The following is a 14,966-nucleotide window of genomic DNA, read 5'->3' on the forward strand; positions in this document are numbered from 1 at the left end:
ACAGTGGATCCTTCTGACTTTGGCTATAGACTTATGCTTTAGAACTTGGTGTTTTATTAGCAGGATTGTCTTTTTATTTTGTACTTGTATGGTTTTATTTTGGAGCAGTAAGCTTGGCTCCCCTGAACTCTTTGTCATGATTTGATTAAGTAATTTGAATTCCCTTTCCTCTTAAAAAAAAGTATAAAATAATGGAGCCAAAAATAATACTACGTATATCAACATTTAAATTACCATTATATATATAGTTCTACAATAGTGAGATACGGTTTAATGGAAAAAAAAAACATTTTTATTGGCAGTGTTGATTTGAAATCTTATGAACCAATACTATTGAGTTAGTTTTCTATTAAATATTTTTGTAATAATTTTACTAACTTATAATATTTTTTTTCTTCACAAAATCTATTAACTATATATTACTAAAATATGTTATGTTTATGTCGATCATTTTGGATATATGTTAGCTTTCATTAAAAAATTTACTACCAATACAATGTTTATAATCCCAACTTAGTTTTTCCCCGGCCCTTTTATTATTATTTTTAATTTTTAAGTTTTCCTTTTTTTTCCAGCCAATTACAAATTGACAAATAGCATCTCAACCCATCAAACCAGTTACTAACAGGTGAGGGACCAGTAGAAGAGAATGTAACATAAAGCTAGGATTATTAGATAATTATCAAAAGGTGGGATTATTAACGGCGAACTTGCCAAAGGTGGGATTAATAAAATCAATTTTTCCTTTTTTTTTTTTTTAATTTTTTTTAATTATTCTACTTAAGTTAATTTTCAGAAGTACATTGTATAGTTTTTTTTTTAAGAACTAAATTACTTCATTAATAAAATATTCATACGACATCTACATTCTATAGTTTTATTGAGATGTCGTATGACTTTTATTTATGAACAATTATATTTCAAAAAAAAAAAAAATTGAGAATAACATGCATCATTAATGTAATATAATGTATACACACAACTAAGCAACAATAATATTTTTTTTTCAATTGTATTTTAATAATAATTTTTGCCAAGCTAAGAAAGTGGTATCTATTACACATTAATACATTATCATGAATCATCATCAAATTAAAGCCGGCTCATACCTTAAATAAAATACAGCTATTGTTATGTTATAATGCTTATTAATTTCTCGGCCAGCCGGCTAGTCTCCAAATAAGGGGCATGCAATAATTTTTTTAACACAAATTTTTATATGTAGTTGATCACCCCATGTGACCAACCATAATTGGGGGTTACTTCGTTAGTATTATAGGGTCAATTAGTCATTCCATTTTTCCTGTATTTTATTATTAATTATTTTCTTAACTTTAAGGCCAAATTTTATAAACAAAAAATAGAAAAAATCGTTGGAGACAAGTAATAATGAAACAAATATATGTGGCTGGCCACCCTGTATGGTTAGTCATAGCGTGGAGGTTACTCCATCCGTTAGTCTTATAGAAGTTACCCTGTCATTGTTTAGGGGTTATTCATAAGTGTTATAGCGCTACTTAATCAAGTTATAGGGGTTACTCGGTTAGTATTTTAAGGATTTCTTTGTTCTTTTACAAGCGGCCATACAGTATGGTCAGCCGCACACAAGACTCACTGATATATTTTACACTATTTTTTTTATAAGCATAATATTGTATAAACATAATTTAAAATCGTTAGTGGTACACATTACATAATATTGTGATTCATGAATAATCATCATTAAATATGACTAAGTTATACCTCAAAAAATAAAAGAATAAAAAATTATTAAGTAGTATTTAAAAAAATGATAATAAGTGATAAATAAATAAATAAACAAATAAACAGCTAATGTGTGGTTGTTTATGGCAAAATTGATTACTCGGCCGTCTCCAATTTACGATTATTTTATAATTAACTTTTTTAAAAATATTGACAGCCAAATTTAATACAAGTACACATAGTAACATAACAATAATAACGCTACGTGGAGCTCTTAATTAAGTTACTATGTTTATAAAGTTGCATCGGACAGGGACACCCTTATGAAGAGCTACTTGAGGTAGTGGTTTTACTCTAAATTTTTAAAAAATAAAAATAAATTTATCCAAGCCTACGTAGTGTCGTAGAGAGTAGTTCCATAATTAAGTTTTATTTCGACACAAAAATATAAATAAGTTTTAAAGTAACCATATTTTTGTAAATCAATCCCGACATAAGGAGCGTCGGATCAGAGAGTATATTAACCATATTTTTGTGAACCAATCCTAGACTTCAACTGTCATCGCTGCTCACCAAAAAAGAAAAGTTCGAGTTACAATAATGAAGAGTTCAAGAGTAGCCATATTCATGGCCATGATGATAGTGGTTGTTGTTATCCAATTTCAACCCATTTGCTCTCAAAACGATCTCGAATACTTCAATAGTCTTTATCTGCCTTGGTTCGTACCGGAATGTTCATTGGGCGACTGCTCCGATGCGCTGGAACGGCTAAATCAGCGTGATCGTAGATGCTTTTAATTTGTGCCCTATTGAAATTATTGTTAACTAATGACCCATTATTTGCCAACAATGATGCGTTACAATTCCTTAGAGAAGATACTATACGCAGCTGCCCCATTTTTCGTAAAATTGTCGGGTGCACCACTCCAAAATTCTAAGGGTGTGCCCTCATTCATTGCTAATGGAGGTTTAAAGACTATGTTCGTTACAAGTTATTGAATTGAGTTTGTATAATTTAATTTGATTGCAATTTCTATTTCTATACATGTGTGCCAAATGTGTGTGTGTGTAACTGTGTAAGGAATGACCTTGCTCTCCATGTGTGGTACGATTGACTTTAAAAGTTTAGGTGCCGGAATATTTTTGCATTTGTACGTATGTATGTATAAAAGAATGTGAGCTACTCCATATATTATCAATTGACGCGCACTTTAGCCTTTAGGAAGTAACTCATGTAGGTTCGTTTGAATGCGTTTAAACTTTCTTTACTAACTACTTGGATATTTGTTAATTAGTGGTCTATAAATACATTATATTATTATAGAATTATCTTAAAATATATACAAAGTATGTGCTAAAAATTTTTAAAATTACTTATTGCTCACACGAATTCAACAAACAATAGTTGGTTCCTATAGGCGCCTGTACGGTGCAATGTACAGTCGTTTTGTAGGAAGGAACATGATATATAAAAATAATGAACATATAGCTGTAGTGAAAGGAACATACTATTAAAATATAATGAACATATACCTAGAGTAAAAATAACATACTATCAAAATGTCATGAACATATACCTAGAGTGAAAAGAGCATATTTGCACCCAAAAAAAAATGAAAAGAACATATGTTTTTGTTCTTTGATTGTCAGTGTAATGTATTTTTATTGGCGACATGATGTTCATTGCTTATTGTGAAATGTTTATTAAATTTTGTTTTCAAATTATGGTGGTTATATATAGATAATGTTTATTACATAATATTATCATATTCTTTATTTAAACTCCCTTCGTTCCATAATACTTGACACAGTTCCCATTTTCTAAGTCCGTCCCTCAATACTTGACACATTACTAAAAATGGAATGAGGCCACTTATAAAAAAATATTTTCTCACATTTTCTCTCTTCACCTACCCTACTTTGTTGTTTTTTTTTTAACAAATATACAAATAAAAAAGAGAATAATTTATACACTAAACAAATGTTTAAAATGGACCCACTTGTAGTTTTCTTAAACTATGTGTCAACCCCAACGTCCCAAGTATATATTATGAGACGGCGAGAGTTATTATAGATAGATATTCTTTAGATATGAAAAAAAATATATATAATTTGATGTTCATTACAAAACAACTATATACTACCTCCGGTATATGTTCTTTACTAAATAGTTACATGCTCTTTTTGCGTTTTTTGGCTGTACCGAGTAAGATACAGCCGCCTGCACCTTAAAATTTTCATTCAACAAAATCCAATAACTCTATGTTTATTTTTGTACCGAGTATACCAGTAGAATTTTTTTTAAAAATAAAACCTAATAATAACATTTAAGAATATATTATTGTTTTTGAGGTAAAAAAATGGTTTAGATAGATCCATAATTATCAATCTAATCTAATATATATATATAAAGGGGAGTTTTTTCCCGAGTTTTTAGAGAGCCACGTAGGATTTAATTTTCTTAACGCGCCACGTAGGATTATAAAGTTTAGTTGTAGACTATTAAATAAGAGATTATTAATTTATATATATAAAGGGGAGTTTTTTCCCGAGTTTTTAGAGAGCCACGTAGGATTTAATTTTCTTAGCGCGCCACGTAGGATTATAAAGTTTAGTTGTAGCCAATTAAATAAGAGATTATTAATTTATTTTACAATTAAATAATTCAAATGCCACGTAAGCAAAATTGACAAATGATATTTTTAAGTGTAAATTAATTAAATATAAAATATTATCTTTTGATATTAAGAATTTTATCTAAATATGCAACAAATTTTAGCACATAAATACAAAAAAATATATTTTAGAAAATTCAAACAAATCGTGCATCGCACGGGTTTCATCTAATAATATATACAAAAATGTTAATACTAGTTCAACATATAACCTAATAAATTAATTATAACATTTACTTGTATTATTTTTTTAAAAAAAATAAACACGAGAGAAGCACCAAATAGCCCTACTGCCCTATAAATAGCGGGCGAAAGAGAACCAAAACAAACCAACAATCCAAATAATCCCATATTATACATTTCATATTATCCTGCCAAGTGCCAAAAAAAAAACCTACGGTAATAATAATAATAACAATGAGGAGATCAAGTGTAAGCATAATGATGTTGATGATGATTGTTGTTGTTGTTGTTGTTATCCAATTCCAACCCATTTACTCTAAAAAATTTGATGTATTGAAGGAATGTTCAAAGTTCATAGAGTTCTGTACACCTTCCACAACAATAAACCAGTGCTGTTACGGGCAAAAGGTGATAACTTGGCATGATCGTAGATGCTTGTGTGAAATCTGTCAACCCTTCAAATCATTAAACCCTTATGAGATGCTTGAATTTCAAGGCTGCTCGACTTTCAAGTAAGAATGAATGTCGTGCTCTTTCATTCATTCATACTTTTGGAGGTTTATATACTTCAAATTACTGAATTTAGTTTGTTTGATTTTATTAGGAAAATTTCACATTTGCTACCAGGGAAAGGACCCTTTTTCACATTTGCTACCCCTTTAATTTTTTATTTTATATTACTACCATCCAAACACACTAACTTTCATAATCACTACCACTTGACTTACACCGTTAGTATTTCCGTTACCACCACCCAACCACCGTCCAGCCACCACTCCTTCCCACCCACCAGCTGCCAATCCGCCGCAACCACCATTCACCGTCCAGCCCAGCCACCAAGCCACTGCCATAGTCGCCTGAGCCCAATCCCCTGCTGCCCGCGACTCCGACCACCCTGATTGTCGGCGCCAGCGTCGCATTCTCACCCCTCGAAAACCCGATCAGCCCCTCTCTCCCCTCAAAACCCACCTCAATCTCAGCCCCTCTCCCCTCGAAAACCTCCGTCGATCCCAGCCCCCTCTCTCCCCTACCCCCGTCGATCCCAGCCCCTCTATCCCCACGAAACCACCGTCGATCCCAGCCCCTCTCCCCTCGGAACCCCCGTCGATCCCAGCCCCTCTCCCCTCGAAACCCCCGTCGATCCCAGCCCCTATCCCCTCGAAACCCCCGTCGACCCGTTGAAGGATTTCCCTGTCACCAAAAACCACCCTAAGAGAAACCCTAAAACTCGTTTAGGGTGGTTTCGGGCAGGGGGATTAAGGTTAGGATTGTCGGTTTTGGGTGGGGAAGGGGAGAGGTCCGATTCCGACCTGAATCGCCGTCGCCGGCCGCAGGTTTGGGCGCTGGCCGCCGGCAGGGGGAGGGGGGAGGGTGGATGACGGGGAGGGCTAGGGTTTTTTGGGTGGTTTTTTCATTTTATTTTTATTTATTTATTATTTTAATTTTTTTTTAATTTTTAATTTTTTTTTTAATAAACTTAACGGAAATCTAACGGATTCCGTTAAGTGGTAGTGATTATGAAAGTTAGTGTGTTTCGGTGGTAGTAAAATAAAATAAAATTTTAAAGGGGTAGCAAATGTGAAACATGGTGCTTTCCCTGGTAGTAAATGTGAAATTTTTCATTTTATTACTTCGTATTTAGTTGTGATTTCCATATAAATAATGTTGGTGTGCCAAATGTGTGCGTGTGCGCGCGCAGTGAGCATCTTTTTCTTGTACTAATGGCCGTATGTATCTATGTATGTACTAATGGCCGTATGTAGGCCGATTATATTGGTTCACCTTACTCACTAGTGAGGGAATCAGAATATTATTGCATATTTTTTATATTCTACGTTGTACGTACTTTTTTTATTTTTAACTTTTGACTTTTCTCTGTTTGTTAAAGACAATAATTTATACTTCCTCCTTTTTATTAATATTGCAATAATAGACTTTTTGTACTATTCACCACTCTTGTTTGACTATATAATATGATTTATACGTTAAGCAAAATATAGTCATGTGGGATCTTGTTGGATCCGTCTCATAAAATATTTACACAATATCAACTTTTTATAATTTTTACTCTTACAAAATTATAAAAATTTATCATATAAAATATGTTTTGGAATGCGTAATTTTCTTGTTGTTGCAATATTAATAGAACCCCGAATGAAGTATATGAGATGAGACTACTCACACCACATACTTGTTCATCACATTAAAGAACAAATTAATTAAAGAGAATCATTTAAATTTAAAACTGGTGAGCTACTTGACCAATTTAGGGTGTGAAATTGTGAATGCCGCGATCAAATTTACTTCTTATCAATTTTTTTTTTTATTAATTATTCAACGGATTTCTTTAGAATTTAGGCCCTGTTTGATTCACCTTAAAAAAATAATATTAAGTAAAAATAATTTCAGTTCAGTAAAATTAATTTCAGTTCAGTAAAAATAATTTCAGTTCAGTAAATATAAGTTCAGTTCAGTAAAATTCAGTTTTCTTAAAGAAGAATTATAATAGAAAATCAGTAAAAATAATTTCAGTTCAGTAAAAATAATTTCAGTTCAGTAAAATTAAGTTCAGTTCAGTAAAAATAAGTTCAGTTCAGTAAAAATAATTTCAGTTCAGCAAAATTAAGGTGAATCAAACAGGACCTTAAACTCACCTCATTGGTATGATTAGTAAGATTTGATTACATGTATATTCAATTATTTTTGTGACAGGTGAGTAGTTATATTTGAATATTACCCATTTATAATCTTGTCCACTACCACTCATTCCTTAAAAACTCGTGGTGAAAATTTTACTTGTGACACGGATTTTTGTATTTAAATCAAATAATCGTGATACAATCATTTATGATCCTAATTAATATCCTAATAGGATTGTAATGGATAGGCGTTGATAATTATTACTCGTAATACATTTCCCGGTAGGCTAGTACAGTAGTAATGTACTCCCACTTGTTCCTCCAATAAAAAATAAAGTAAAAGAAGAACAAGTCTAATATTACAACAATTACAATGATTAAAATAAGTTTATAACCAGAGCCGGCTACAAGCTACAAGCGGAGCACCTTGAGCAACGGCTCAAGGCCCCTTTAGACGGATCTCACCCCTTTGAATAACATTTAATATTTTTAAAAGAAACAAATTTATTTAAAATTTCAATTATGACACGGATTTTTGTATTTAAATCAAACATACATGATACAATCATTTATTCATTTATGATCCTAATAATATTGTAATGGATAGGCGTTGATAATTATAGTAATAATTAGTTAATAATACATATCCTAGGCTGTAATAATGTACTCCCACTATTCCTCCAAATAAAAAATAGAGAAAATTTAAAAAATACTACGAGTAATTTTTAATCGTGTTTACATTACCACCTACTTTTCTTTAAAACATAATAAACACTTCCACCACTAATACCCAAGTACCCTACTTTCAAAAAAAAAAAACCTAATACCCAAGTACCCAACCGGCCAACCCTCCTATAGTCCTATATGACGTCCCACTAACTAGCTCCCTTTCAAATTTTCCCTGGTTCTTCCTCTTCTCACCAAATAGGCCTATAAAAAAAAGGCGAGCCTAATTTTTTTTTTTTTAAAAAAAAAAAAAAGAAAAAAAAACACACACACAAAGGAAATAATAATAATAGTAATGAGGAGTTCAAATGTTACCATAATCACACTCATGATGATTGTCGTTGTTGTTATCCAATTCCAACCCATTGACTCTCAAATTGATTATTTAGTAGTGGAGGATCAAAATTACATCTTCTCTTGTCTACAAACAATGCAGCTATCATGTTCATCACCTCGTGACACAATAATCGGCGAGTGCTGTGACGATGTGGAATTGCTAGATAGCCGTAATCATGGATGTTTTTGTACGATCCTGTCAATTGACGAAACAATTGTTGATGAAATAAGCCGTGGATCTGATTTCATCAGAACTACATTCGATAATGTTAACCGCTGCATTAATAGACGACGCAAAGTAGCAGCTAAGTCGTGCTGATATTGAATGCTGGTGTGACGACGGACTTTACTTTCTTTGATTTATTGTTTCTGATTTTCATATAAATGCTGCTACGGTACGTAATATGGTGTTTCAATACTTTTCTTGTGTATAACAAGGAAGGACGACCTTGCGAGTTCTCCATCTATGTATGGCTTAATGGCCCTATGCTCATTAATTATATTGGTTCACCTTCATGATGACTGATGAAGGAATCGGTTTTTTTTTTTTTTTTTTTTTTTTTTGTACGGATACTTATTTTGTTCTTAACTTTTGACTTTTCGTATTGTTTTAAAGTGCACTCCGTAATTTAATCGGGATTAGAATGTATTGTTACTCCTTTACAGTTTGACCAAACATGCATGACAAGACACAACTTTGACCATTGATTTATCTAATTATATGTTAATGAAATTATAAGAAAATTGATATTATAAAAGTATACATTATAATGAATCTAACACTGTATTATACAATAACATTTGTTTTTTATATAATAGTAAATTAATCAAGTCAAAACCTTTATATGAATAGTGAAAAAAAAGTCAAACTGTAACACTTATTAAAACACGAATGGAGTATTGTAAATTTGTAACTGTAAAAAGTTTGTACTAAAAATATTGTATAAATTTCCATCTCAGGCCCGGATTACAAATTCTATCAAATTTATAGCACATGATTTTGTCATATAATCTCTACTATAATTTGATCGATTAAAAATGAGATACTCTCAGAACCTAAAAAATTAGGTACAATTGGTATAAACCACCTTTTTTTGTCCAACTTTTTTGAAAAAACCACCTTTTGTGTTTTTTTTTTTTAAAACTAAACCACCTTTTAAGTACCTAATTTTTTTATTGCACCACCCCTATTTCAAATTTTGATGAAAAAATTAACTAAGACGTCAAAGGGGCCTACAATTGTGCCTTTCGCTCCTAAATCATGTATTTTTTCACCTTCAAAAACATTTGACCCTTCCCTTTATATATATGCATGACTAAATTGAGTAAAGCTCTAAAAAAATTATTCTAATTTTGCTACAAAAATTAAATTGTAGTATTTGTTTATTCTCAAAAGCTAAATTGAGGTAATTGAAGTGGATGGTTGAGATGGAAGGAAAGGTTTTGCTATGGTTGATGATTTGGAAGTGGATGGTTGAAATGCAATCTGTTAGATTTGAAATAGGGGTGGTGCAATAAAAAAATTAGGTACTTGAAAGGTGGTTTAGTTAAAAAAACACATAAAAGGTGGTTTTTTCAAAAAAGTTGGACAAAAAAGATGATTTATACCAATTTTACCAAAAAATTACATCTTTTTTTGTCTAAAATTAGTGCAGGTATGTTTTCAAAAAAAAAAAAAAAACAAAAAATAAATAAATAAATAGTGCAGGTATTATGTTCATCACCTGGTGACTCACCAATAGAGTGTTGTGACGATGTGGTATTGCTAGATAGCCGTAATCATAGATGCTTTTGTACGATCTTGTCAATTGACGAAACAATTTAGTAATAAAAATGACAAATAGAAAGGAATTAATAGCTGGGGTTGTATATATATCAACGGCCAATTCGCCCGGTAGAAAAGAAGGTCCCGTTGGAACAATATTTTATTTCAGAATAAATCATCTCTTTAATTTAATGAAAAAAAAAAAAAAGAGAAAGTGTGGGGAGAAATAACAAGAAGATTGTTAGATATAGGAACTACCATTTGAAAGAGATGATGGAAGCGGGAGTTCATTTTGGTCACGGTACTCGAAAATGGAATCCTAGAATGTTGCCTTATATCTCCGCTAAATGTAAAGGTATTCATCATATTATAAATCTTACTAGAACTGCGCGTTTTTTATCTGAGGCTTGCGATTTTGTTTTTGACGCATCAAGTAGAGGAAAACATTTCAGCAAATACAGGTCTGAGCTGCATCTGCAACCAAGAGAAAAAATCCACTTCACAAGATTAAAGGAGCTTCTATCCCAAAATCATATGGCAATAAGAGGAGTAGTCCCTTTAATCTTATAAAGTGTTTAACTCTCTCTTCTTTACTTAATATTGAACACTTATGTGTATTGTTTGGGAAGTTTATCCTTTAACATTCCCCTTCACATGTAATTAAATTAATTCGTCTCATGCGATGTTTCATTGGGCTAGAGCACATTTTTTCACGTCACTCCCCCTCGCATGGACTCACTCAATTTGGTTCAGTGTACTCATTACTCAAGCTAAAAAAGGTCCCAAATCGTGGGTCTGACTCTAATATCATGTTAAATACAGATTAGAACCGCACCCCGCAACTAAGAAAAAAAAGTCCACTTCAGAAGACCATATATGGTAATAATGTAATATGAGGAGTAGTCTCTTAGCCTTATAATATAAAGTAATTCAATCTCTCTTATTCAATTAATGTAGGACACTTACATCAATTACATGTATGTGGTGATACTTGAAAGGTTTATTCATCAACTATATGGCAATAATAATAGTTGTTTCAAACACCTAAAATATGGGCTTGTTTGGGCAGTTTGGTAAAAAAAAAAAAAAAAAAAAAAAAAAAAAAAAAAAAAAAAAAGTGTTTTTGCTTTTCTATTGTTAGTTTTTAAAATATCACGGTTTAATAAATTTGACTACTAATAAATTCATTTATATGATATGATTTTGAAAAAAAAAACAAAAAATCTATTAAAAAACTGCAATGATCCCGAACCCAAATTTTCAAATAAATTGATGTTCTAGCTGCAATTGCACAATCTGTAAGCAATATCACAATGTAATGCCTACAAATTAGGCTAATAATTAGCAAAAGTCATTGACTGAAATTAAACGAGGGAGTCACCAACTCACCATAACTACGAGTTGAGCTGTACATTGACTAAACAGAATGTAAGTCATGTACAAGAATATGTAATAAAATATTTTTCAGTACTCCCTCCGTTTTAAAATATTTACTTAACTTTTCTTTTCCGGTCGTTTTTAAAAACTTGCTCCATTTTTTTAATTTAGAAAGATTTTATAATATTTAATTAAAATCTATCGTCTAGTGGACCCATTATTAATCATATTTTATTAATTTCATGTTCTCTCTCCTCTAATTCTCTCACCTACTTTCGCTTTTTACAATTTTTTTTATTCTTTTACCTACCCCACTATGTTCATATTTTGTTACGTTCTCCAATTTCTCCTAAAACTCCGCGCATGGAGAAATGGAGCAAATATTTAAAAACGGAGGGAGTAGTGAAGTATGGGGAAAATTAGGAATTCCACTTACTTGGGTTGAAAATCAAACTACTCTGATAGACAAAGGGCCTAAAAAGGTATTTTCAAGACAAATTTAATTAATGAGATCCCAAAAAGTTCGGCTATTTCACCAAATGCCACTGACAAATTTAAAAATTCATCAAATGCCATCGCACTTTTCAGAATTCACCAAATGCCATTTACAAACAGTAAAAATTCATGTCGTGCCATTAATGAGGTCTGGACGTTAACAGTCCGTTACTAGGATTCTTAATTCACAAAATGCCACTGAGAAATTAGTAGTTTTCATGAAATGCCATTACTTTTGTAAACTATTACACAGTAACCCTCTAATCAGATGAGTAGTAACGGCTAGTTTTTTTTGAAATTTTTTTAAAAATTTTTGGGGGTAAAATAGCCGTTGCACCCTCTTTGTTCTATAAATATGAGTCTTAGAACACACATTGCACCCCTCTACATGCATAATCATGAGTTTATTATCAAACACATCCTCCTCCACATACGTACGATTATGCATATGTAAGAGTTCCAAATAAGTTTTGCGGTTGCGGTCGAAAATACGCAATTAGAAGTTCGGAGTCAACGTCGAATCCTCAAAGGCTTTATTACAAGTGCGACTCGTGTAATAGTTTCAAATGGTGTAGAGTTCTCAATCCGGAAGCTGCTCAAAGTAGGGGAAATTGTTATGATAGAGATGGATCGGGACATAGCGATGTGTATGATGAATTGAAGCAATTGAATAAGAAAGTGAGGCAGCAAAAAAAATTTCTCAATTCTATTATGAAAGTAGGAGTTGTTATGTGTGTAATATTTGTGATTGTAATGATGAAGTGAACAACAATGTAATTTCAATGAAAGTAAATAAAGTGTTAATTTGAACATTTCTAGTATAAATACTCATGTTGCAATCATGTTCATCCAAAAAGTTATGGCTGCTGTTTTCTGTTCATTTCAAAATAAAATGCCCTTGCTGACTTGCTGACATAATTCAGAATATTTTCCAAAAAAAATAAACACTTAGGTACAGCACACACTGGATTAATAGTGTTCAAAATTGTGGAGTTGATTAACAAATATGGTTTGCATTCAAAAGGGCAGGGTTGTGGAGTTTATGCAGCTTGATTGTTGTTGATTGCTGCAGTTGAGGCTTCAGGCTGCTCAGTGTGTTGTTTGCTGCACTTGTTGCTTCAGCTGCTGCACTCTTTTTCTTTGCTGCACATGTCTTCATGTTGTGGCCCAACTCTTTGCATAGGCTGCACTTGACTGTGCTATGTCTCTTCCCCTTTCTTGCTTCATTTTCCCCTCTTCTTCTCTGTTTCTTGGGTCTGCCTGCTGATCTTTTTACCAAGGGTGGTAGTATGTCAGGGAGGTTGAATGAAGGCCACTGAGTGTGGTCAGGCATTGGGTGCATATGCTCTCCATAAGTGCTTTTGTATGCACTCCCTTTGAAATAAGGTGATACAAAATTTGTAGCCTGCAGCCTCTGGTGGTAGATCACTCTGAGCACATGCTTACAGGGGATCCCTGAATGTTGCCACTTCCCACAACCACAAGTTCCAGTCCCTAGTTTGATGGGATAGTACACATGTGCATCTCTCACCTCAAACTCATCACCCCCACAAGGTGTGGCATAGCAGAACCTGGACTCATCTGATCTTGTTTGCAAGATCTTTGTTGCATATTCAGTGAGTTCCCCATCCCCCATCGAAGTTGCTTTATCAAACCTTGGAGCCATCCTTTTCATGCACCATTGCCTTATAGCTGCAAAATTAAAACCAGTTACTTGATTAAACATAGCAAAAATGAAATGCCATTTGGAAAGTGATAAAGAATGACAAAATGTTTGTTTAACCTTCAAGAAGCTTCAACACGGGTAAATCTCTGTATGGCTTGGTGCAAGAGTTGAATGATTCAACAAAATTTGTGGTGTTATGGTCACAACAGACAACTGGGTCAAACTTATGCCTTGACCAAACTTCAGTGGTACTCTCCAAATACAGAACAACATTTGGGTTGTAGGCATGAATCTTCTCCATTGCTTTGTTGAAAACGTATGGATTGTAAGCATCAGCAGCAACCCAGAACAGTTTGTGAAATGCTGTTCCACTAAAGCCTTTTGTTTTACAGTTGTTGTACAAGTGTTGACAGCAAATTCTTCTAGTTGCTCTGGGAAATGTCTCCATAATTGCTGCATCAACTCCCTGCAAAAGCATATAACAAGTGAGGTGGTAAGCATTGTAAACCAATAAAAAGATAAAGGAAAAAGTGTGTATTGCAAAGAAAGACTGATTTACCTTCATTCTGTCAGAAAGAAATGTCCAGTCATCTCTGGCACATCCCTCTTTCTCAAAGAGGCACTTTAAATTTCTCATAAAGTAACCCCAAGTCTCAACACTCTCTGTACTGACTATGGCATAAGCAAACACAAATATCTCATTGTTCCCATCAATTCCAACAGCTGTTAGCAATGTTCCTTTGTAATAACCACTAAGATGGGCCCCATCACTGCCAATGATTGGCCTGCAGCCTCTCAAAAAACCTCTAACTTGAGCAGCAAATGAAAAGAAGCATGCTTTGAACCTAGGTTGCACATTTGCAGGTACTTGTGTCCATGTGTTAGAATCCAACTCCTTTTGATGTATTTGTTTCCCTTTAGATGCTTTCTTAGAGTTTAGTTTATGTTTTCTAGGCCATATGTCCCATTATTGTGTAACTGTCAGTTCAGTGTTCACTAGGGATTCTATGCATGTACTACATTAAGCTCTTTAGAGGGCGAATGATTAATGAAATCTTAAAGCCTTCTACCAAGTGTTGCCTTGCTTTTATGCTTGTTTGTTGTTAGACCTTTATAGATATTATGTCTTACTTGCATATTAGCTCCCCTCCAACCCAACTTGATGCGCTAAGGACTCGTGGTTCGGTCCCGCTTGTGCCCGCTTTGAAGTATCGGCCGTCACAAGCCCCGACCACCTGCACTCCGTCGCCCAGATAGACGCGAGTGCTCCTGAGATTCTATTGCCCGCTTGTGTTGCTTTGTGCTCACAAGCCCCTCTTCCGCTCAAGGCTAGCGTTCTTGCCGCCAAAGGCGAGAGCGCGCCGCACGATTCGGGGCCCAAACTCCCGGACCGTGACAGT

At 33.4% G+C, this 14,966-nt stretch overlaps 1 protein-coding gene across 1 annotated transcript; it reads right to left on the reverse strand.

Moving 5' to 3' along the window:
* Positions 1-12,897: 12,897 nt before the first annotated feature.
* Positions 12,898-14,444, reverse strand: LOC145606281 (uncharacterized). Its single transcript, XM_081662305.1, has 4 exons — positions 14,435-14,444; positions 14,126-14,376; positions 13,684-14,032; positions 12,898-13,592 (listed from the first exon to the last, which is right to left on the reverse strand). The coding sequence occupies exons 1-4, from the start codon at positions 14,442-14,444 to the stop codon at positions 12,898-12,900; spliced, it is 1,305 nt and encodes a 434-aa protein (XP_081518431.1).
* Positions 14,445-14,966: the final 522 nt, after the last annotated feature.

The sequence above is a fragment of the Chenopodium album genome, chromosome 22 (genome assembly GCF_948465745.1).
Source record: "Chenopodium album chromosome 22, dcCheAlbu1.1, whole genome shotgun sequence".
NCBI lineage: Eukaryota > Viridiplantae > Streptophyta > Magnoliopsida > Caryophyllales > Amaranthaceae > Chenopodium > Chenopodium album.